Genomic DNA, 25,411 nt, shown 5'->3' with positions numbered 1-25,411 from the left:
CTAAGACCTATTCTGGATCTCAGAGAGTTGAATATACTGTCAGAACACTTTCACATGGTGACCCTTCAACAGGTAATTCCACTTTTACAAAAGGCAGATTTTATGTCTACTCTAGACTTAAAAGATACATATTTTCATGGTCCAATTCATCCGGCTCATCGCAAATACCTCAGATTTGTGATAGCAGGCAAGCATTACCAGTTCAAAGTACTTTCCTTTGGAGTGACTACAGCGTCCAGAGTATTTACCAAATGTCTGGCAGTAGTCACAGCTCATCTCAGAAGACTGCATATTCACGTCTTCCCCCACCTAGACAACTTTCTCATCAAAGCAAGCACTTACCAAAACTGTCTGCAACACACACAGATCGCAAGACCTACTTTATCAACTGGGCTTCACAGTCCATGCACAAAAACCTCACCTGCATCTGACACAGAAGCAGTTTTACCTAGGAGCCACTTTAGACATAGTCAAAGATCTGGCCTCTCCCAATGTAGCCAGAATTCACAATATTCAGGCTATGATACTACAGTTTCAGTCCAACCAAGCCTTACCAGCCAGAATGTTCATGCAGCTGCTGGAAATGATTACGTCTTGCAACGCAATTGTACCCCATGCAAGACTTCACATGTGTCCCCTACAAGAGTGCTTGGCACATCAGTGGAATCAGTTACACGGTCAATTATCTGATGTAGTGTTGGCCGTACCTATCGCTCTCTGCATTGGTGGAACCCACAAAACCTTATCAAAAGGACGGTCTTTCATCAACCCTATTCCACAGATTGTGCTCACAGCAGACGCATCTCTGACTCTGGTTGGGGTGCTCATCTTCAAGATTACACAATACAAGGCCTTTGGAGCAACATACACAAAAGCTTCCACATCAACTATCTAGAGCTTCTAGCAGTTTCTCTAGCGCTCAAATCTTTTCAAACTCACCTCATAGGCAAAACTGTCCTAGTCTGACCGAACAACATGACAGCAATGTATTTTGTGCAAAAGAAGGAGGGGGGGGGGACACACTCTCTCCAACTGTCAGGACTCGCTCAAGCCGTTTGGAATTGGACAGTCCATCACAAAATGTATCTTCTGGCAGAATACCTACCAGGAGTAAACAACCAAATTGCCGACCTTCTCAGCAGAAGGAGACTGCAAATTCACGAGTAGGAACTCCATCCCCAAGTTCTCTTTCTGTACTTTCAACAATGGGGATTCCCACAAATAGAATTGTTCGCCACAGCAGAAAATTCTAAATGCACAAGCTTTGGCTCGAGGTTCCCACAACCGCTCTGAAAGGGCGATGCCCTTTGTATGAACTGGTATGTGATATTTGCCTACTCTTTTCTGCCTCTCCCGCTCATTTCATGTCTGGTTTGGACGCTCAGGCAAACATCCCTCACACTAATTCTAGTAGCTTCTGTGTAAAGGCTCGTCAGCCATGGTACACCACCCTGTTGGAGCTGTTACTAGTTCCACATCAAAAGCTCCACCTCACCTCCAGTCTCCTCACACAGAACCATGGAAATATCAGACATCCAAATACCAAAGAACTGAACTTAACAATTTGGATCTTGAAGTCATAGAGTTTGGTTACGTAAATTTACCACCAGACTTTATAAATATTCTAAAAGAAGCAAGAAGGCCTGCCACCAGAGCGTGTTATGCAGCAAAGTGGAAAAGATTTGCTGTATACTGCAATAACAACAAAATCAATCCTTTAGATGCTTCTATACAAAACATTATTTGTTACCTGTTACACTTATAGCAAACTGGACTAGCATATACATCTATTCGTTTGCACCTTGCAGCAGTAGCTGCGTATTTGCAGAAAAGGCAACGTATGTCACTACTCAGAGTTCCAGTAATCAAATCCTTCATGGAAGGGTTGAAAAGAGTAATGCCACCAAGGATTCCTCCTGCTCCAGTTTGGAATCTCAATATTGTTCTCACAAGGCTCATGGGTCTACATTTTGAACCATTGAATGAGTGCCCATTGCAATTTCTCGCATGAAAGGTTGCTTTCCTCATTGCAAACACATCACAGAGGAGAGTTGGTGAACTTCAGGCATTAACCTTAGAAGAACCCTTCTTTCAGCTACACAAAGACAGGGTAGTTCTACGCACCAACCCTAAATTCCATCCCAAAGTGGTTTCTGCTTTTCATATAAACCAATCAGTTGAGTTACTGTAGAAAGCTGGGTTTCTGCTGCAGTAACCCTCCCACTTTGTGCCAGACTACTGATGCACTTTGACTTGATGTGCCCTGGGTCCCTGCCAATCAGGTTCCCAGGGCCTGTGTTCTTTCCCAAAACTGTACCTTGTACCCCCAATTGTCAACTCTCTGGCCACATGCCAGTCACTCGTAAAGGGTACCCTGAGTACCAAGGGCACTGTGGCCAGGGAAGGCCTCTAAGTGTTGCAGCACTTATTGTGCCACCATTAGTGGCCCTGTACCTTTACACATACACATACACACACACACACACACACACTCACACTGCAGGCTGCATGAGTTGGTGCAGCACACAGTGAAGAGTCGACATGTCACACATCCCTATGTGCCATGCCAACAACCCACTGCCCCGGCATAGGTCAGCCACTCATCAAGCTGGGTGTACTATACCAGTGGTGAGGGTACAGGTGCATGAGGCCTGTACCCCTACAGTGGCTAATCCAATTCTTAGACATTGTAAGTGCAGTATTGCATTAAGAGTATTTGGTGCTGGGAGTTTGTCATTACAAACTCCACAGCACCATAATGGCTTTACTGAAAAGTGGGAAGTTTGGTATCAAACTTCTCAGCACATTAAACCCACACTTATACCAGTGTAGGATTTAATGAGAAATGCACTCACGGGGTATCGTAGAGATGCCCCCTGAAAAGCGACCAGCCTCTCGTGGATTCCCTGGCTGGTACACACCAGCCTGCCCCCACAAAACATGTTTCTGGACCCCTAGGGTGGGAGCCTTCGCTCTCTAAGCCCAGAAGCAAAGCCTTTCCTGGGAGGAGGTGGTCCCACCACCCCAGGCCAGGAAGAGCCATCTGTTGCAGGGCAGCATCTAAGGTCTTTGTAATGTAACCCCCAGCCTCTCCTGCTATCAAGAGCAGGCCCCCTTCCTGTCTCCCCTCCTTTTCGGCGGGAAGACCAGCAGGAAATTTTAGCCAGCCCTGATTGTGTGCTACCTTTCACAACCCCACCCCTCAGGTGGGCGAGGTGATGCCCACTCTTCTCTCCCCAATTAGGATTGTGCTCACGCCCCCACGTGGGGTGAGCACACCAAGGGTGTAGTCACCGTAAGGTCAGTAGCGCCGGGGGTACTGACCTCAAGAACATTAAAACGCTCCCTACAGTATTTAGGGTGGGAGCCCTGAACCAAGAAGTCAGATTCCCACAACCTCAAAAGAAAAAGAACGAAAGAAGACGCCCAGCAGAGGGGACTGCAGAGGAAAAACTGACTTGGCCCCAGCACCACCAGCCCGTCTGCAGTTTCCAGAGACCCTACGCCAAAAGTCGCCTTGTCCTGCAGAAGTGATCTCCAGAACCCTGGGAGAAATGACTGCCTTCAACAAAAACCGGATCTCCTGTGAACAGAAGTTCTGCTCAAAAGAATCCCCAAAACAGACTCTGAGCCTGCTGAGGACAAAGAACCCCTACGCTTGGAACCCCCACTGCACCAGTCGCCTACAGCTCGAGTTCAAGTGGCCACCAGTCCCAGCGATGTCCCCTTTCGCTCCAGAGTACACCGTGGGTTGACCCCTCCAGGACTCCCCAACATCAACTGCAGTCTCTGTACACCCCCCCCCGTCATACCGCGCGTGGCCCAGTAAGGTGAAATCTGACCTCAAAAGAAACCCCTGCATCCAGCTACCCTGGATAAAAGAACCCGAGGTGCACCTACGTTCCAGAGCCCTCCAACTTACCTGCCCCACTGTTGGTTCCTCCCGGGAGTCTTCCCGAACCGAGTTTCCAGCTAAAAACCAAAACCGAGAATCCCCATTAAAAACAACAGGGAACTCTACGTCAAAACAGCACTCTGCGCCCAGCCGCCCCTGCGCTGCTGGTGCACTTTGTGTTCTAAACCGGACCCCCCTTTCCCCTGAGCCTTTCCCCAGGAGCTTTGCTTCCACAACCTTGTGGCCTGCTAGTGTGCAGCCCTCAACCGGAGGCCACATGTCCCCCATTGAATAACATTGGGCCTCAGCACTCAGCGACCTGCCGCCCTAGTGCTGCTGAGGGTGTTTCAAGAGTGCATCCTTGACTCTGTGGGAACCCTGGTTCTAACCCCAGAATACCAACTCCCACAACAAAGTACTTACCTGTTAACCGATAACTTCATTTCTCTCCACAGGAATACATTGACTGTATTTCCTTAAAAATTTTTCCAAGTGTGGAGTTGATCTGTATGACAATCTGAAAAACCTCAACTGTACAAAAACTGATTTACTTAGCTTTTCTCTAGGAAATGTCCCAGTGTGCTATCTAGGCATATCACACCAAGTAGAAAAATTAACTTAAAAAGTACTCTGTAAAGTAACTAAAGAGTTTGACTCTTTGACTTATCAGTATTTCAATCAACTCCATTTGAACCTGCATTCAATTGTAAAACATTGCATAAGATTTTGCAAAGCATTTTTTTCACTTACCTGCACCAGGCCTGGCTTGGTTCTAGAAATAAAATAACTAAATAACATTTATGATACAAACAAATTGGTTTGAGTGCAGTCTTTGAGTGTGTGACATCATTTGCTGATTGAGTGTGTACAACAAATGCTTAACACTACGCTCTGATAAAGCCTTACTGCTCGCCCACATTACCACAAATAGATAGTAAGGTGCCATCTACTTTTACCTCTGCCTACCTTTGGGGTTCCACTGGACTCTATGCACACTATAACTCATTTTGGTATAGCATATACAGAGCCAGCTTCCTACAATTGGCACAATGCACATTCAAATGCGTTGCTCAATCACCACGCATTCCAACTTTGGGAAGAGATAAGGGAGTTAATAAAATGACTACCAGAACAGTATCCGAAAAGAGCAGCACAGACTGGTCGAAGATGGGGAAAAATATTGCAAACGTTCTTAAAATCAGCCCTATAAGATGCAGAGACATCAAGCAGACCAATGAGGATTGATAACACAGAAAGAAGGCATGCATGGCTAGGCATTTCAGGGTTAAATATAGAAGTGCAAAGCAACATCTTAAATGTGCAATTCAATGGTTAACAGCTCTTTGGATGTGCAGTAAGACAACACCCTAAATCAATAAAAAAAAAAGGGTAACAAAAAGTTAAGTTCAATAGGGGTTTTGCAATTCAGAGGTAGCATGCGTAAGCGAGCCGGCCATTTAAGTAGACCTTCAGGAAGGAGGAATTTATATCCAGCAACCTCACAACACACCTTTCAAAAAACGTATCAGGGAGGACATCAATGATAACAGCAACAAAGTTGGCAGTACCAGCATGGAAGACAGTCCTTTCGAGGGTGCCCCTGCATGAGAGCTCAACTGCGAAGGGGAGAAGCACCTCCTACAAGCAAGTGACTTAACATCAAGCACAATACTCACTCCCCGAAAAATCTGGAAGTGTTAGCAAGGAAAGCAAAAGAACAAAAGACAGACTTGCAACACAAGATATTCCTACATCCAACACCAGTAAGGAGGTAAGATACAACATTTCCTTCACAAATTGAGACAAATCACGTAATAAAATACAGATACTTCATAAACTTAGTCAAAACACCTCCAAGCAAAGGTCCAAGGAGGATGAAGGTTTCCAAAGAAGACCCAACAAGTCTACTTAAGGAAGTAGAGGACATGTTGGCAAAAGACTCAATGGAGTTGGTACCAAACAAATAAACAAAGGAATTTACTCCTAAGAGTCTTGTACAAGTAGACCTAGAGGTAGATTGACTTCAAGTTCCAGACACCTCCAAACCCTTTCCAGCAGTAACTTCGATGCTCTTTTTCCCTATACTGACAAAGTGAAGCTAAAATCCCCAAATAAAATGTGTTCCTCTGGACTCAATTGGCACATGCTGTTAAGAGCCACACATGCCTATGCACAGTATATATGCCAAGCCACTCCTGTGCTGTTAATACTCTACTGCCTGACCCAGTGGTGATGTCTGTGGGGCTGCCTAGTGTGTCTGCCATCAGCATGAAGACAGCTGTGGAACCTGCTAGTACTCTTGAGAGGCAATATTTCAATCGACTTTAACTGCTACCTACTAGCCATGGCAATTAAAGCATTCGACCCAAAGAAGCTGAACTTTGCCTTGCAAGATTAGTTTCTCAACTGGTGGCCAAAAAGAGGTCCCTTTCCGTCATAGCATTGTTAAAAGTATTGATACCAAGCTCATTTGGCATGTTCTGCATCTCCTCTCTTCACCCCATTCATTCATCAGTTGAGATCTACACTGGGGAAATGAGTCCTCTTCGTGTTTACAATAGGTTTCAAATAATTACATTCCGACAAAGAGGCAACTGGCAATCAAGTATATTAGAATATTGTCCACCATTGGACAATGCGTTGTGAGTATTTTCCATGCATGGCATGCAGAGTGGCACCCTCCATATTGTATTCTAGATCCAAGATCATTATTGTGAGCGAGAGCTTTGTTAGAGGCATGGTGTCTAGCCATTTCAGTGCTTGAAAGACCAGCTGTCTGGCCAGTTTGACGTTCTTTTTAAAGTTTCAAACTTGTTGCTACAGACCAAAATACTTTGACTCTCTTCTAGGAGTCCAAGACAGCAGTCCGATGCCTTCATGGGTTAGAGTATCCGTCGTCGACTGCTGTTGGGGTGCTTATATTGAAGCCAGCGTTATAGATGTGCACATCTCATGCTGAGGCTCAGAATCTCAAGGAGCAACAGCCATGTGAGTTGTCACAGACTCTTTCCAGGGCAATTTTATTAACTGAGGTATTTGCATAGCAGTGAGCTAGCTACATGGGTAATTAAGTGCTTGAGATAGAGTTGTGATAGGACAACATGCAAACGCTTGAAGAGAGCGAGGAAAAAGGGGACTGGGGTGACTGTTTAAACATGGTTTACATTCTGAACAGATGGATCTTTGTAGGTTTCTAGGATAACAACTCAGTATTAAGTCATAAGGTATCTGGAGTACTCATTCAGGCTCTAGGTGCTTTGAACGAAAATACAATGATTTTCTGGTATTTTATTTTTGGGGATTTCAAGCCTAAATTGAGAATTACTTCTAGTGTCTCATTGAACTCCAGTTGGATGTGCTCTTTATCCTTCATTCAGTTGGGGATGTCAAGATTTAACGATTTGTGAATAATACACATGTTACTTTGAAGAGAATTTTATCTTCCAAGGGTAACCATTGGAACTGTATTATATGGGTTCCATTCCTAACTTAATTACCCTTTTTTTGAAAAAAGGATAATTGCATTAGTCTGACTTAACTAAATCTATACTCTGTGCAGTTGTTAAGCACATTTATGAGAATTGTTTCCCATAATTCAGAAGGCAGGCCAGCATTGGCTGTGTATCCAATTTCAGAAGAAAAAAAAAATATATATACATATACACACATATATATATATATATATATATATATATATATATATATATATATATATATATATATATATATATATATTACATTTACATATAGACATTACTGGATGCAGTATGTATGTATATATATATATATATATATATATATATATATATATATATATATTGCATCTAGTAATGTCTGTAAGGCAAGATTTTCTTTAAAAACAAAAATGCATGTGCAGTTTTCCTTCCAATAGCATCCTAAAGCATTCCCATCAGTGAAATTTCAAATGTCTTTAATTTGACCAAGCTTTTTTATGCTTTGTCGATCTGAGCTCGGCTTTTGACTGTGTGATTCGCCAGAAACTTTGGAGCATCTTCGAGTCTATGGTGTAGAGGTGGTGCTTATTAACTTTCTACGCCAGTTATATCAAGGAGCCCAGGCAAGCATCCGATATGGCAGTGCAGGAGAATGTAGCCCAAACTTTCCTGTTCAGAAGGGAGTCAGGCAGGGGTGTGTGCTAGCCCCCTTCCTTTTCACCATGTACATAAATGGCTTAGGTGTAACACTATGCAGGGAATGCCGGGATCTACCCCGCATTGGTAAACGACCTAAAGGAGCTTTACTATATGCGGATGATGCTGTTCTTTTATCCTGCACGCAAATTGGACTGCAAAAAAGTGTCACAAGCTTTGTAACATACATGTCTAGCTTAGAACGTAATGTCAATATAACAAAAACTTATGTCATGAAATACATCAAGCCGAGTGTTAAGTGTTGGGGCATCGCTATTGACAACAAGACACTGGAATTTGTTAGCCATTTTTCATACCTTGGTGGTGTTTTCGATAAAGAGGGGACATGGGCATATGCCATTAGAGCAAGAAAGTTGCAATTCGTCAAAGCCATAGGAGCTCTGACAAATTTTGCCAGGAAGCTAGGTAAGCGTCCGATTGCCAAATTGCTCATAATTTATAAAGCTAGATGCATTTCAACTGCCGTGTATGGAGCCGGTATATGGGATATGTAAATGTTGATTCATTGCAGACAATTGAGAATAGATTTTTTAGATATCTTTTAGCTACCACAAACAGTACGGCTACGTACATTGTCCATGCCGAGTTGGGAATGCCATATCTGACCGACCTGATTAAAATGCAGCCGGTCCTTTTGTGGCAAAAAATCTGGTCAAGCGTGGCCACAGGTCTTAAAAGGGACGTGATTGAAGATTGACTGAGAGTACAGCGTGTTTCAAGTATCCCATGGCTTAACTATGTCAAGCATTTCGTGGCCAACTTGGGACATCCTGAATACTTCTACAACCCTGTTAGCATCTCTACCATCCAAAGGCAAGAACTAAAGACCATCTGCATGAACTTTTTAGAGAATTTGAGATTCTCTCCTAATAATGACAAACCGACTGTTAGAGAGAACCAATTTCTACTGATACAACCATATCTCTTAAATACAAAGGGAAGTTATGACAGGATGTTATTAACACGCTTACGCTTAGGTAATTTTCATAATACTGTTACATTTCCAAACATGAACGATTGGTCACGCCCCCTACACCCTTGCCCATCTGACAATATACCCCCACAGACCACGATTCACATTGTTTTTCTGTACTTTTTAGGTCTCGCCTGTCGATGCGCATGCGCATCGAGCTTGCGAGACTATGGGGGCTTAAACAGTCTTTAACCAACTTGCAAGGAATCGTGGCGATTCCTTGCAGTGCCCGTTAAAGTTAAGCTCAATGCGCATTGAGCTTAAAAGCGCGTGCACATGCCCCCAGCCGCCTGCTTGCATGTATTTTCCCTCAGGCGCACTCCTCCCACACCCCCGCTCCGCCCCCTCCCCTGCCTGCCGTGTCGCATTTCTTAAGTTCCCTCAGCCGCACTCCAGGCCCCTGCTGCTTTCACACCCTCCCCCCGCTCCGCCCCCTCCCCTGCCTGCCGTGTCGCATTTCTTAAGTTCCCTCAGCCGCACTCCAGGCCCCTGCTGCTTTCACACCCTCTCCCCGCTCCACCCCCTCCATTTTCCCCGGAGTCACTTATTCCTCTGAAGAAATGACACAATGCTTTTAACAATCTCACAATTTGCACTTGTGTACCACTACCCCCTCTCTTCTCCCCCTTCCTCTCTCTCACTACCCCTCCCTTCTTTGTGTGTGCACGCACCACGTGAAATCCCAGCGAAAAGTTAGCAGCGCTGAAACCCTCCCAATCTCAGCCTGCCAGAATCGCTCTGGATGAAGGCAAAGCTTCTAGTGGCTCCCTAAGCTGTTTTCCTCTTACATACTCGGCTCAATCAGCGCTGCCGCACGGAAGCATTTTTTTCCATTTATTCCTCTGAAGGAATGACATAATGCATTTCCCGATCTCACAATTTGCACGTGTGTAGTTGAAGTTGATCCCAAAACATGCCCTTTCACGTGAAAACCGTTTCTTCTCCCTTTTTCACAAGCGAGGGATCATCCCAGGTAGGAGGGACCAGAGGGAGAAAGAGAACCGCAACGCCTCATTCTTTTCTCGAACCCTCACTCTCTCTCTGCCTGCATTGCTCAGGTTTCCCTCTAGTCTTTTGTCTAGATCATTTCCATCTGCCCCTTTGCAAAGCTGGTTCCGTCTCTTTTTTGCTTTCCTTTTCACCCGTCTCTTTTCTGTCATTCTGTATTTTCTGTTTGCCTCTCTCAACTACAAAGAATTTGACAACTATAAAATTCACACACAAACATATAAGCCCCTTCATACAGACTCATGAACACTTTAACAGAACAGATGCACCCCCCTCCCCCACCACAAAGCGCGTCCGCTTCATTACTTCATGCGCGGCCTCTCCTTAACCTAATCTACCTCACCATCTATTCTGTGTTGTCAGACTGGAAGGCACCTTCGATGCATCTGTTACTATTTGCATAACGTCCTGCGCGCTCCTTTCATCCTGTGTCCTACAAGTCCCTTCTTTTATTTTAATTAAATACCGGACCATTTACTTGCAAAAAAAAAAATACAGACTGCAAGGCGCCTTCAGTGCATCTGCTACTATTTGCTTTAACACAAACTAACACTTTACCATACTACACTTCCTGCTTTCTCCCTCCCTACCTCCCTTTTTCTTGAGTCCCTTCTGCTTTAGCTACATGCCACTACTATTTGCTTGCCATCTTCCGTACTCTTAACCCTCCCTTTCTCCATTAAGCCCTTATTGTTTTTTTATAATACATCATACCATTTGCACACAATACTACCTTACTCTTACGCAACTGCTACTATCTTCTTCTCTCCCTCCCTGTCTCTACCTACTACAGCATCCATTTTAATATAACAATTTGGAGCTGTACTGCAACTTTTGTATTTCTACTACTTCTCATTATTGTTTACTTGTTTTTATGTTATTACAATGCTACAATTGTTAGTTATTTCTGTTAAATAACACGACAACACACAAAAACAATTTAGTTCGCCTCTACAAATATGCTCACATTCCTTTTGCCTTCCATAACTTTACTATCAACAAGTTGCTGCTCTTATATCTTTTGCCCCCCACTTTTCCTTATCCATACTCTGCCATTCACCCATACAATCTTCCTTCACACACACAATACTTTTGAAATAACTTTCTCGCATATTACCTTTTAGCACTCCATACTAACAAGCATTTTTGCTGCCTACTCCCACAGTCCCCTGCAGCCCAAACTCACACGTTGCACAAAACTCCATATTGTATTAAAATAGCGTGCCACTTGCCAGCCGCAATTAACCTCCTGGTCCAAGTACGCCCACCCCTCCCCTGGAGGGTTTGAATGCGCATTGTTTGTGTTGAGGAAGGTCACGTGAGCACTCTCTGCAACAGCCCACCCCCAAAAGGCACGTGCTCATCTCCCAGCTGGCTGCTGCTTTGACACAGGCCGACACTTCCTGCCGTGCACATTGCATTACAAATGCTATAGGTGTCACATTTGCAAAAGTTAAAACTATTGACATTGTAACTGACAAAGCTATTAATTTTGCTACTTTCAAAACCAACACATAAATAAAAAAAGTGTCATTTACAATACCAATAGATCAAACTTTCCTAATGCGAGACTTATTGCATTTCCAATGCTTGTTATACATTGTTAAGGAAAAGATGGATTTTGCCAATTTTAAAAGAGCTAGGACTGAGACAATGTAGTCCCGCATTTATTAAATTACAACTTTTAGAAAATGAAATATTGAACCATTGCATAACTAAATACGTGAATTGGGTTGTAAGATGTAGAAAAACAATGCGAATTTTGATTTGATTTGACCAAGCTCTTTGTAGTCTCGAGTAAATCATGCTTTGAAAGATCAATGTTGTCCTTCCCCAGAGGAAAAACCTCCCCTCTATCGCTCAGGTTGAATACCTTGTTCCTGATATATAAGCGTTGCACATCTAATGGTCTCCTTCAAGACCAAATACAGTCAGTTAGGAGTGTTGAATTTGCTACATTTAGAAATCTTTCCATTTTATATCCTTGAATGTTTTTGCAACGTTTGGATAACTACTCTAAAAAACAACTGTGGTTTCATTTATCAGTCCATGGTGTTGCCATTTTTTTGTCTTATCAGAAAATTGAAGAGCAGAAAAAGTGGCTTGACTTGGAAATGGATAAAGTGCTTGATCAGCGCAGAGCTTTGGATGAACTAGAAGAGGAACTCCGAAAGCGGGAAGGCATAGTTGAGAAAAGAGAGGCACTTTTGGAGGAAAAAAACACCTTGGAAAGTAAAAGGCTTCGTTCAAGTCAGGTGTGTTTTTCTTGCAACATTGTGCTTGAATAAGGAATGATCATGGGATTGTCATCAACATTGACCAAAATCTTGTGTCTGTGTTAATATGGGTCTCAGGCACTATGTGTTTCAACCACATAACTTCATAACTCTGGTCCTGACCCACCCACCTCCCAAGTGTCACCCCATTAATGCAAATCTACCTTACTCTACACAAAGTCACACGGAGGCCCTTCTTACTACTTGGCTGACAAGTTTTCCGGCCAGAGATTCATACGTAGGACTGAACCATTGGATTTAAAAACATTAAAATAAAAAACCTCACTTTCCCAGTTTTCTCATGCTGCCAAACATAGTATGCCATTCCCTCCTTTCTAAACTTTACCATTTTACCTCTCAACAGGCTTTCAGAAATAGATCTTCAACTGCTGTCATTAAGTCCATATATCTCCTCATGAATATGTGAGGTGGTTCCCTCAACCATAGCTGCATACCTAGGTTCTATTTCTACTTTTCCTTATCAGTTAGATTTTTAGGTCTCCTCAACTGGGAACTTCAGCTCTTAATATGCAGACCTATTGTTTTCATTATAATTAGAGTGGGCTTTGTCAGTGCCTTGCTCAAGACAGGATGGCCTTGTTGTCTGTCCCTGTTGTTTGCTCATGATTATATGTCTTTGTTCCCAATTCTTGTATTTGTTCCAGTCAGGAGCATTTTGATCTGAGAGTTCTTACTAAAGAAGTTGTGTACTTCCACTGCTTACTTGAAGGAACTCTTATGTCTTGATAGCATCATGCTTGCCATAAAAAGCATAATACAAAAACATATATGAATATTGATTTATTCAGGTCCTTTTTCTTTGGCCTGCTCAAATTTCAGTCACATTTCTACCACCAGAGTAGTGGACCATGGGTCAACTGACTGCAGTTGTCTGCACAGTCATTTCTTCCTATCAAATTGAAGGACTGCAGTATACTAACATTTATACACCTCAAAGGCATTCTGCCAACAGTGTAATGCTAATGGCATTTGTACTTACCAGTGATATTAGGTTGTCATCGGTGTCTTCATTACAATCAATACATTTTATGAAAGTTGAAGTATTGACTTATTATGTAGCTTTAGTACATTTATTTTGCCTTTAAAAACTTGCAGAAATCATTAGTGTAAAAAGTGTTTATGTTGAAGCCACACCCCATCAGCTTGTGAGGGATTATTCAAACTCTTTCATATGGCTGAAGAGTGAAATCTAGTACATATTTGTGTGTATATATATGTAGGGAGGGAGATAAAAAGCACGATGTAAGCATGCAAACCGTATTTTTTGTTTGTTCAACTGTCATTCACATTTTGCTTCTTGCTCACCACAACACACAGCATGGGGCAATGGACTAGACCAATTCAACCATTGGTTATCTTCACTAAAAACAACTACAATTTGCTGCCACACATGCATAGACCTAACTAAAAACACATTCATCTAAAGCAACTTTTTAAAGGCTCTACTTCTTTATCAGACCCTGTTATTACTTATGTATGTTACTCCGTTTTCACAGTCTTTCATAACCATGACTGTTATTGAAAGCTGCAATATTGACTCATCACACACACACACACACACACACACACACACACACACACACACACATACATATATATATATATATATATATATATATATATATATATATATATATATATATATAGGCACTATACCTGTCGCACGGAGTATGCTGTCTTTTTCTTTCTACTTATTTTTCTTTTTTTTATTGAGATTTACTGATGTCATCAAAAGAGAATATACAAATTCACTATACAATTATTCCTTTTAAACCATAGAAAAACACAGGTTACAAGTTCATACCAGTTGATTAATAAATACATGTCACAATATCCACTGAGATAATAATAAATAGCCAAACAATTAAAATAATAAGGCAATAGTTCCATGAACCACCCATAATCGGGGAAAAAAGAATTACCACAATTGTTAGCCGCCCGAGTTTCTCCAAATGGCAAGTGGTGCCCAGATATTTCTGCCTAGTTCCCTAGATTTTTTACCTTTTAGCTCGTATAAGCACGACTCAATGTTTGTAAACCAAGCAACCTAGCCATTCACATTTGAAAGGTGGGAGGGGAGGAATCTTTCCAACCTGCTGAAATAAGAATGCGAAGGACAGCTGTAAATATAAAAACCAACGCTTCAGCATCATTTCCGAGCTTCAATTTCCTATCTACGCCTAGTATCATCAAGGTAGGGGATAGAATGATTCTACATTCTAGCAGCCCCTCCAAAAAGTTTGAAATTTCCCTTAAGATCATAGATAGCTTATCACAATGATGTAACATGTGGATTAAATCGTCAGGGCCCTCGTCACATCTAGGGCACTTATCATTCTCCAGCAAGTCCCAGGCGTGCAGCTTTGCCGGAGTATGATACAAGTTAAACAGTGTTTTGTAATGCTGTGCCCGTAAGCTCGAGGATCGGAATAATCTTTTATTTAATACGAGGGCTAGATCTACGTCAACATCAGGATCACCTAACTTCCCTGCCATTGTAGATTCCGTTTTCTCCAAATCATCCTTAATGCCCACCATTAGATGATTATATACTAATTTTATTTTGTTGCCCCCATTCCATACATAATCAATCAGGGGGAAGCGTCTCATCACAGAAATCCTAGGTCTAAAGGCCATCACCGTTTGAGCTAGCTGTCCGTATATAAGCCAGTGATTTGCGGAGTATGCTGTCTATGTCCTTACATGCACCTGTGGCCTCAACAATGTGGGCAGCACCAAGTGCATGCCCGCCTCCTCCAGCATTTGAGAGCCATTGGGAATAATGATGCCACCTATCCGGTGGCTTGTCAATTTAGGACAGTGCATAACAACGATCTGCAGTGCTTAACTTATTATGTGATCAATGCCATCCCTAAGTTACGACTGGGGGCAATAGAGAACAAATGCTGGGACAGCTTGAGACCCGCCTGATAATAGAACTAGACTGTAAGGCCCCCTTGTACTGAACACCACGGAAAACCTTTACCCTTTACTTTAATTTTCACATACAATCCTGGTACTTATTTATGTAACAGATAGAGTATTAAAACTAACTCAGTATCTTTTAACATATTTAACATATTTATCTATCTATTTATTTGCACTAGTCTCTAATATCCACCTCGCGACTACACATTTAAGTAAGAAATTAGATTACATCAATCCGTACATATGATTAGATGACACCTCCCTTTAGACTTGCAGTATCTATATGAATTTGGGGTCGTTTTTTAACACTTTTTAGATTTTAGCATTTTTGCACACTATTAGCACTTTGCACTTTCCAGCAATTTTTTGCACACTAGCGAGTTATTGTTTACAGGTAGCACCTTTTATTTAGGGGGTTATTCATGGTACAGACATGGTGGACACAGATATAGATATATTTTTATGGTATTAACATCCTATGATTCAATCCAATGACCCTATGGAAAGAACAAGTGGAGATTTTGACACTATGATCCCTTAGTTAGTTTACAACTCTACCCTGGAAATACACCAGCTAGACACTTGATGTACTAAAGAGTTGTCCAGTATGCATTTAATCTGAGATTATGAGAACAACTATCTTTTTGTTTTATAGGACATGTATGAATTTTAACATTGGTATTTATACAGTTATTATTTATATATTTTGTGTGTTCTCTTAATATTCCAGGTATTAATACATTTTACAATTTCAGTGTTATGTATTATTCGCTGAAAACAAGCTATATCATGGAGTTGTTTCCAAGTGATCATAAAAGGTGTCTGAGTATATATTTGCAAGTTCATAGCAACAGTGATGAACTCTGTATATATGTGGAATTCTGGTAAAATGCAATAATGGCGTATTTAGGTACTTTTTTTATGATGTTAAAATGTTTACCGATTGCACTTTCTTCCATCTAATATAAGAATATAGTCTGTTTACCGTGTTTATCACGTGACACAAGTTCAGCAATTTTAAAAAGTCTTTCCGCAAAGCCAGCCTTATGTGATCAAGGCCGTTGTATCGGCCGAAACGTGTCATGGCAGGCAGAAGAGAGAAATAAAAAAGATATCTCAGTACCACGAAGAGGCGTTCGCTCATTCTTTCTCGCTGTTACCCTAGGTCAAGGAATGTTTGGAATTGAGATATATATATATATATATATATATATATATATATATATATCAATATATATATGTATATATATATCTCCTGCTGGCGGTTGCCAGTAGGTAGTTATAGTTAGGACCTATTTTCCATAGGAAATCCGCAACATTCTATTTGAAATAACTTTGGCGCCGGTTGATGACTCTTCGTGACATTTTCAAAACTAATGGGGCGCTCCGGTCCTCTCCTATCCTGAAAGTCTTGGGGTGATTCGTGAAGCGGGGGCCGAGAAAAATTGGGGGGTCCCAAAACGTGTTTTCCCCATGTAATTTTCCATAGGAACCGTTCATCACGGCTACAGCCCGAACTGCTGAACGGAATTACACCAAATTTGGCAAAGAGGTAGTCCTCAGTTCAGACTCGTGCCTTTTGCTTAACCCCTTCCAGGCTCATGACGAGCTGGGCTCGTCATGGTGTAGCCTCCTCAAACACTGATGACGAGCCCAGCTCGTCATGAACAATGGGTTTTTAAAAATATCAGCATGGGTGCAGAATTCCACTAGCACGCATGTGGTTAAATGGTGTAAATGCGTCAGTAGTTCCTGAGAAAATTACAATTATATGTACATGTATATGTATATGTGGATACGCGCTCCCTGCCGTGCACGAGCTGTATTCTAATTGGCTGTCAACACTTCAAACCAGGAAGTGTTGGCAGCCATCTTGTGCCCAACCCTAATAAAAAACGTGAAAAGGGGGCAGGGTAGAAACACCCTGACCCCCTAGGCCTGTTAAGGGCGTCTCAGAAGGACCCCCCAAGGCCCAAAAAACATTTTTTTTCAATAAACAATCTGCAAAATCTGTGCAAGATGCGCGGATCCTGCTAATAAAAAATAAAATAAAAACAAAGTGCAGGCTTCCGCGCTTCTTTTGTAATTGTCCCCTGGGGGGGCCAAATCCCAGGGGCAATATTTATGTAAAGGAAGCCCACAGGGGCCCCGGTGACCGCCACCCCGGGGCTTTTTCAAATCATGTGCTGGAGGCTCTCAGGCCTCCCCAACCCCGGGAACCGCCACCCCCCAGGGCTTCTTGAAATTAAGTGGGGGGCACTCAGGCCCCCCCAGCCTCGGGGACCAACACCTCCTGGGGCTTCTTTTAAATTTGTCGCAGGTGCTCTCAGGCTCCCCCAGCCCAGGGACCGCCACCCCCAGGGCTTTTACAACAGAATGGCCAGGGGGGCTATTTTAATAATATATCCTGTGTGGGGGGCTCAAGCCCCCTCACACGCCCCGGAGACCGCCACCTCCCCGGGGCTCTAAATATGTAAATAAAGGGGGGTCCGTGACGGACCCTCCCAGCCCCGGGGACCAACCCCCCTCCCCCCGGGCTTTAAAAAAGGTGGGAGTGGGGCCGCGCGCCCCCCCCTCCTGGAGCCCTCGAGGGCCGGCTCCTGCAGTGTCCCGGGGTGCTCACCCCCGGGACACTGTAGTTTGCTATTTGGAAGAGAAAGCAGGAAAGCTGCTCTCTCTTCCAAAAGGCAAAGCAAATTGCTTTTCCACACGGGGAGCTGCATCTTAGCAGCTCCCCGTGTGGAAAAGCAATGCCAGCTCCCGCAGGAGGCGGTGAACCTGCGAGACCGTGGGAGGATTGGGGACCCCCCTCATCCCCAACGGAGTGGCCCAGCTCTGGGGATGGGGTCCCAGGGGCTTTAAGTGGCCCGGGAGGGAGGCCACACGGCACCCCTCAAATTATAAAAACAAAAACGAAGGCTGCCCCGGGAAATGGGGTCCCCGGGGCCATAGGAGGGGGGCAAGGCAGCCCCCCTCACCAAAAAAAATAGAAAAATGGGCCCTGCCCGGCGGGATGGGGTCTCCGGGACTGATTAAGGCGTTGGGAGTGGGGCCAATTTAAATTAGGGGGCAGGCCCTGGGGCCGGGGGCCCCAGGGCCCAAAAATGAGATAAAGAAGGGGGGCTACGCAGACCCCCTTCTTTAAAAAAAAAAAAGAAAAAATACCAGCATCGCGCTGGAGGCCACGCCCCCTTTTTTCAACACTCTGCAAATGCGCCCCCTGACACGTTTGCAGATGGGTAACGAATTCCCCTTGAATACTGGGGGTTCCTGGGGGCCAACTAGCCCACCAGGAACCTCCAGTATGCGCCAGGGGGCTGCGTTGCACAGAGGTGTTCTGAGGCCACGCTCCTTTTTACACCTCTCTGCAAAGCAGGTCTGTGGCGCTTAGTGGAGGTATCTGGTGGGCTAGTTGCACCCCAGGGACCCTCCGTTTTCAAGGGGAGTTAATCCCCCAACTTAAAACGAGCCACGGGGTGCGTTTACACAGTGGTGAAGGGAGGGGGTGGGGACTGAGTTCACTTGTGTACATATACACTCTGTGGCGCGGTTTAAGTTGGGGAATTAACTCCTTGTCAATCCTGAAGGTCCCTGGGGGCCAACTATCCCACCAGGTACCGCCAGTAAGCGCCACGGAGCTGCGTTGCAGAGTGTTGTAAAAAGGGACATGGCCTCTGAACACCTCTCTGCAACGCTGCCCCCTGGCACTTACTGGAGGTACCTGGTGGGCTAGTTGGCCCCCAGGGACCCACAGGATTGAGGAGGAATGTATTCTCTAACTTAAAACGCGCCACAGGGCGTGTTTGCAGACATGCCACCTCAGGCCATGCCTCCATCCTTCACCACTGTGCAAACGCGCCCCGTGGCGCGTTTTAAGTTGGGGAACTAATTCTCTTTCAATACTGAGGGTCCCGGAGGGCCAAATAGCCCAACAGGTATCTCCAGTATGCGCAAGCCCAACTGAGCTTTAGCAGATATGCCCTTTTAATGTCTAGCTCCATTGCTAAATATTGCAAGTGATCAGGAAGCCATTTTAGAGGTATGTACTGGTCACTGGTCATTACAAGTTACCCAGCAGCTTAATTGCTTCACTGAAAATACTGATGCTTGGTATCTAGCATCTTGTCCGAATAAATTTGTGCTGTTGCTAATATCAGAATTATGAAGACATGCACCCAGAGGGCACATTAGAGGTGCCCCCTGTATTCCTACTAGTTACTTAGTGCGTTGGCTGACTGGTATATTCCAGCCTGCCACCAAATATGAGTTTCTGATCCCCTGCAGGTGCTCTCATAGACCAGGAACAATGCCTGCCCAGCGGAAGGTGATCACGCCTCCTCCGGCAACATGGCTAGATAATTTATCATATCAAGGCCAGCAGCTTCAAAGCCTCTGCCGCATTTGATATGCAACCCTCGCATTTAAAATGCCACCCCCTGCCCTGAAGCCCATCTGGCACCAAGACACATGGGAAATTAGATCTGCAAGTAGGCGTTACGAACCACCAGGCTAGTCACACCTCTAAGGTGGGCTGCCTGATGTGCCACACGAAGGAAGAGTTCCCCCATCTTTATTTTGGTGGAATTAGGAACTCTGGGGCAGGGTTATGTCTACTCCTCACAGGAAGTGGTCATAAAAGCGGTTTAGGGACCCAAAGGGTAAGTAGCTAATTGGCTGATACCCTTCACTCCAGTTAACACCCCGAAATTCTGTATTTAGCTGCCCCCTGACACCAGAGCTCAGATTCGACTGACAAAAGAAGGACAAAGAAGAGCTGAAGAAGAAGCTAGAACTGTGGGCTACCGGTGGTCTTTTGTGCCATACCCTGCCTGCCTGCTCCTGTCCCGCCAATGCCGTCAACCCAACTCGTCCTCCAGCTGTGCATCCTCCAAAAGCCTTGTAGGAACACCAATACTTTGCCAAGCCATCAGCATCTCTCTTGAATTGGAGGAGCCACTTGCCTGCAACCTGCAGGTACCGACTGCAATGTCCGGTTCATTTTCTGCTGACCACCGGGTTCACCATTGCGGCAGCTGTGCAGGAGGAGGTCGCCATGCTCCCTGAGGTTAGATCTAGGTCTCCACCAAGTTGGGAAATACCAGAATTTCAGAAGCAGCCCTGCACCAAAGCCCGGGATACGGACCTCTTGCAGCAACAATAGCTTGTTTAAAGTCCAATCCTGACTCCCAACACCACAAAGCCCGACCAGCCAACGAGAGATGTCCGCATCACAGAGGCCAGCACCATGAGTGGCCCAGCTGTCCTCTTTTGTCCCCCTTTGCTGGTCTGATTGAGAGACGTGAGTGCCTTTGACGCACTGGCCCAGCCGACCAAAACCATCTGCATCAAAACTCTCCAGCCCAGGTCCACGAACACAGACTTTGTCCCCCTGCTCCCAAGACCCTCACAAGCTGAACCCTCTCAATGGAACCGCCCAGACTTTTCCACAGGTCCCCTTCTGCAGCCTGTTTCTAGTTGCCTCTCCCTTTTTTTCTAAGGTGAAGCACGCATGGCTACCAACCCAACCAGAACCTCTGCACCTGGACACTTCAGGGCAGGGAAACCTGAACTGTGGGTGGATTTTGTGACCTTGACCTGCTATCACCTGAAGTCCTAAAGGGGACCCCCCAATATATGATTGCAAGTACATTTCTGCAATAAGTTTCTTTCTGGATGTGGCCTAATGGCAAGGGCAGTCCGTCTCAAATCTGGGGAACCCGAGTTCGAGTCTCTGTAATAACACTCAACATCCTGTGATTCTGGGCAAATCACTTAATCTCCCCGTGCCTAACAAAAATGAAGGTGTCCTTGTGTAATGCTGATGGTACTTGTGTAAAACGCTCTGATAACTGATAACTTCCGGTCAAGTTTTTGTTATATAAAACTTCAGGGGGAAAAAAGCATTACCACAAAAAACTCCTTTCTGTGACTTTTTTACTTACCTATGAAAATCGATAACTGAAAAAGCACTTAGCCAATTATGAAGTGCTTTGTGTTATTTTTCTAAAATTGGTCTCAAGGTTCTTCTTGAGTGTGCCTCTCGTTTAATGCTTAACGCTACCCTCTGATAAGCCTAAACTGTTCACCCACACTATCACAGAAGCAAGCATTTGGTCACTACATAAATAGCCAGCTTCCTACAATTTTACTTAAAATATCCTGCATGAATCTCTCTTTTGATTGCACAGAGCTGGCCTTGTACACCATTCAAAGTGCTGGAGCTGCATTCAGGGATAGTGATCTGTTGTATATTTTGTGGCACGGCACCAAAATGCAGACATGCTAGAAGGCAGTTTAAATAGGGTCTTTGCCACTAATGAGCTTCACTCCCCCCTGCCACCCTCCCCACATTGGTATACCTGACCACACTTCATTATGTCAAAAATGGCTTATACCTACTTCCGAGGAATGGTTGTCTAAAATGCAACGTATTGCTTTGGGTGAACATGTAGTACACAGGGCTAATGACCAAATGGATGTCTTCAGTCTGGTGGTATCCCTTTCTCGATAAGTCGACCAGTGAGTGAAAATCCTATAATTTTGCAAACCCATTATGTCAACAGTTAGAAGCGTTTGTGTTCATTTTCTGATTTGTGCAATGAGATTCCACCTGTGGCCATTGTCATAGACCATATCAACAAAGAGAGAGGTAGGGAGGGAGCAACACTCTTAATCCCCACTGACTTAAATAACAACAAAGCAAGAGTGTTACTTGTTTGAAGAATACACAAGTATTAAAGCACATAGGAGAAACAACACCTATTTGGTTTGTTTAGAAAGCCCTCACTCACCGACTTAGTCGGTGACATGCTTCATCATCGGGCCCCACTGGTTGTGACCGAATGTCACCCCAGTGTGCTTCAATGCCAGATTTACTGCGCAGCGGGTAATGTGAAGATGTGAGAGCTAAGTGATAGATTACTTGAAAAGAATGAAGTGTATCAAAAATTGATTTAATGGCTGATCAACAAGGACATATTAAAAAATGTGATGGTAAACTAGACCAACTAAATTGAATGGTCTGTTTCCAATATTCTTACGTGATGGTCAACATGTTTCTGCCAATGTTGGTGTAATTAACCTGGCATTCGTCAGGACCTATGGTGAATTAAACCCCGGCGGTATGGACGCGCTAATGCCCACCCTACCAAGGGATGTGAAAGTTAAAAGTCGTCTGAAAAAAGTGCAATGGGGAGGGGGCCACACGAATAAAAATGTCGGTGGTAAGAACCCCTACTTGTCTCAATCAATCAATCATAACACTTGTACAGTGCGCTACTCACCCGGAAGGGTCTCAAGGCGCTTGGGGGAAGGGGGCCGCTACTGCTCGAACAGCCAGGTCTTGAGTTGTCTCCTGAAGGCGAGGTGGTCCTGGGTCAGCCGAAGGTGGATGGGGAGGGAGTTCCATGTCTTGGCCGCCAGGTAGGAGAAGGATCTGGCTCCGGCGGTGGCTCTTCAGATGCGTGGTACGGCGGCGAGGGCGAGGCTAGCGGACCATAGCTGGAGGGTGGGCGTGTGGAAGGTCAGGCGGTCGTTGAGGTACTTGGGGCCCAGGTTGTGGAGAGACTTGTGTGCATGGGTGAGGAGCCTGAACGTGATCCTCTTGTTGACGGGGAGCCAGTGCAGGTTCCTCAGGTGGCCGGAGATGTGGCTGCGTCGAGGGATGTCCAGGATGAGTCAGGCGGAGGCGTTCTGGATGCGTTGTAGTCTTTTCTGTAGCTTGGCTGTGGTTCCGGCGTAGAGGGTGTTTCCGTAGTCCAGCTGGCTGGTGACGAGGGCCTGGGTGACCGTCTTCCTGGTTTCGATCAGGATCCATCGGAAGATCTTGCGGAGCATGCAGAGGGTGTGAAAGCATGAGGAGGAGACGGCGTTGACTTGTCTCGTCATCGAGAGGGAGGAGTCCAGGATGAAGCCCAGGTTGTGTGCGTGGTCTGTCGGCTTGGGGGCGGTGCCCAGGGCTGGGGGCCACCAGGAGTCGTCCCAGGCGGAGGGTGATGGTCCAAGGATGAGGACTTCCGTCTTGTCTGAGTTCAGTTTCAAGCGGCTGTTCTTCATCCACTCGGCGACGTCTTTCATCCCTTCGTGGAGGCTGGTTCTGGCGGTGTCAGGGTCTCTGGTGAGGGAGAGGATCAGCTGGGTGTCGTCGGCGTAGGAGATGATGTTGAGGTGATGCGAATCTGGCTTCCCTCACAGGAGAGGACGCCACTCCCCTTTGTCCAGGACCCCCTCGGTACCTGGGCAGGTGGTAAAATTAGCTAGTTGGGTAGGCGTGCCACCTCCAGGCTAGTACCACCCCTAAGGTGGGCTACTTTGAGGTGAACGCTATTTTCAAAAGTAGCGATTTTTGTGATGGCATATTTAGAAATTTTGGGACATGATTATGCTCACTTCCCACAGGAAGTAGTCATATAGGGGTGTAATAACCCCAAGGGTCAGTAGCCCACTGTCTACTACCCTGCACTCCCCTAACGGCATACATTTAGTATTTGGGAGAGCCGCTGGCATCAGAGAAAGATATCCTGATGACCTAAGAAGAGAGGACACTGAAGAGCCGCGAAAGCAGAGAGGAGTGAAAAAGCAGCTGCCCTGGTACTAACTCCGCCGGCCTGTCTGCTTCCCTCTTCAAACTGTCCCAAGTTGACTCATCCTACAGCTAGTTACTCCAGAAACTTTGGAGGACTGCCTGCCTTCGAAAAGGACTCCTGACCTTCTGTGAACAGCAGACCTGTTCTGAAGACAAGAGAAGACTCTAAGGCCTCTGGAACCGCCAAAACCAGACACCTGAAGCCACCACTGCACCCGTAATCTCCGGCCCGAGATGAAGTGGGCCAATGGTGCCAAAAAGGGTCCCCAGCAGTCCTGAGCCAGAGTCCATCATGGTTTCACGCCTCATGGACTCTCCGACGTCGGCAGCATTCCGACCCCCCTCAACCACGACTTTCCGGTAAGGAAAAAACTGTCGCCTAAGGACAACTAGGCACCCGTCGCCCTGGGCCTTGGAGAAGAGGACCATTGATGACCCCAAGCCCTGAACCCCTCTCCCCCCACATCTCCGAGCATCGCAAGGCTTGAGGCCACCCACTGGTTCAGCCCACCTGGTTCCTAGCCAGAACTTGCAGCCTCTTTTTACAATGACCAATCCCCATTGAAATGTATTGGGTTGCTGATGCTGTTTTGCACCCTGCACCAAGCTGCCCCCGTGCCTCTTGTGATGTACTGTCGGGCTGTCTTGAACCTTGCTCACCATAACTCCTGGGGACTGATCCTGTAAGTCAATGTCCTGTAAATGAATGCTCACTTTTTAAAGTGAAAAGAATTTGTTTAAAAACTCACTTTCCTAAAAAAAAAAAAATCTGATGCTGAAACATATATAAATATTTACAACAAGGGGTGGTGAGGGACAGAGTCTCTGAATTAAGCAGAAAGCTCTCACCCAGTCAAGAGATCAGGGCTAGATCCAACACCGTTTTTTAGCTCACTGCACCATCCCAGTTTCAGAACCTGGCTGTATGCAAATTAGTCTGTTCCTGTCCCAGTGCATGATGGGAACAGGGCAAACCAAACTACAAAAGCCAATTCTTACACTGGGAAGGAAACAAGCTCCCGGGGACCGGTTTCTGGCATTACAGCCGTCTTCGGCCCGGTTTGCTTGAATGCTGATGGTGCAATGAGCAAGGGACTCATGTCTGAGTATACCCTTCCACGCTTAGGGTGGACAAAAATATTTACAACAAGGGGTGGTGACCCCCTTTTCTGAATCGTTTTTGTCCACCATAAGCGTGGAAGGGTATACTCAGATGTGAGTCCCTTGCTCATTGCACCATCAGGATTCAAGCAAGCCGGGCCGAAGACGGCTGAAATGCCAGAAACCGGTCCCCGGTAGCTTGTTTCCTTCCCAGTATAAGAATTGGCTTGGTAGTTTGGTCTGCCCTGTTCCCATGATGCACTGGGCCAGGGACAGACTAATTTGCATATAGCCAGGTTCTGATCTGGGATGGTGCAGTGAGCTAAAAAACGGTGATGGATCAAGCCCTGATCTTTGGACTGGGTAAGAGTGGTCTGCTTAATTCAGACACTCTGTTCATCACCACCCCCTTTTCTGAATCGAAACATATATAAAGGCACTTGGTATTTTTAT

The 25,411-nt window shown here is 45.1% G+C and overlaps 1 protein-coding gene across 1 annotated transcript in view; it reads left to right on the top strand.

Moving 5' to 3' along the window:
* Positions 1-25,411, top strand: part of KIF7 (kinesin family member 7) — a 262,334-nt gene that overhangs the window by 138,710 nt on the left and 98,213 nt on the right. Inside the window, exon 13 of the mRNA XM_086958140.1 lies at positions 12,127-12,303. Coding sequence (XP_086814266.1) covers positions 12,127-12,303 — 177 coding nt within the window. The remainder of the gene's footprint in view (positions 1-12,126; positions 12,304-25,411) is intronic.

This window comes from Lissotriton vulgaris, chromosome 2_1, assembly GCF_964263255.1.
Source record: "Lissotriton vulgaris chromosome 2_1, aLisVul1.2, whole genome shotgun sequence".
Classification (NCBI taxonomy): domain Eukaryota; kingdom Metazoa; phylum Chordata; class Amphibia; order Caudata; family Salamandridae; genus Lissotriton; species Lissotriton vulgaris.
The sequence above is the reverse complement of the archived record's forward strand: the minus strand, read 5'-3'. Positions and strand labels throughout refer to the sequence as shown.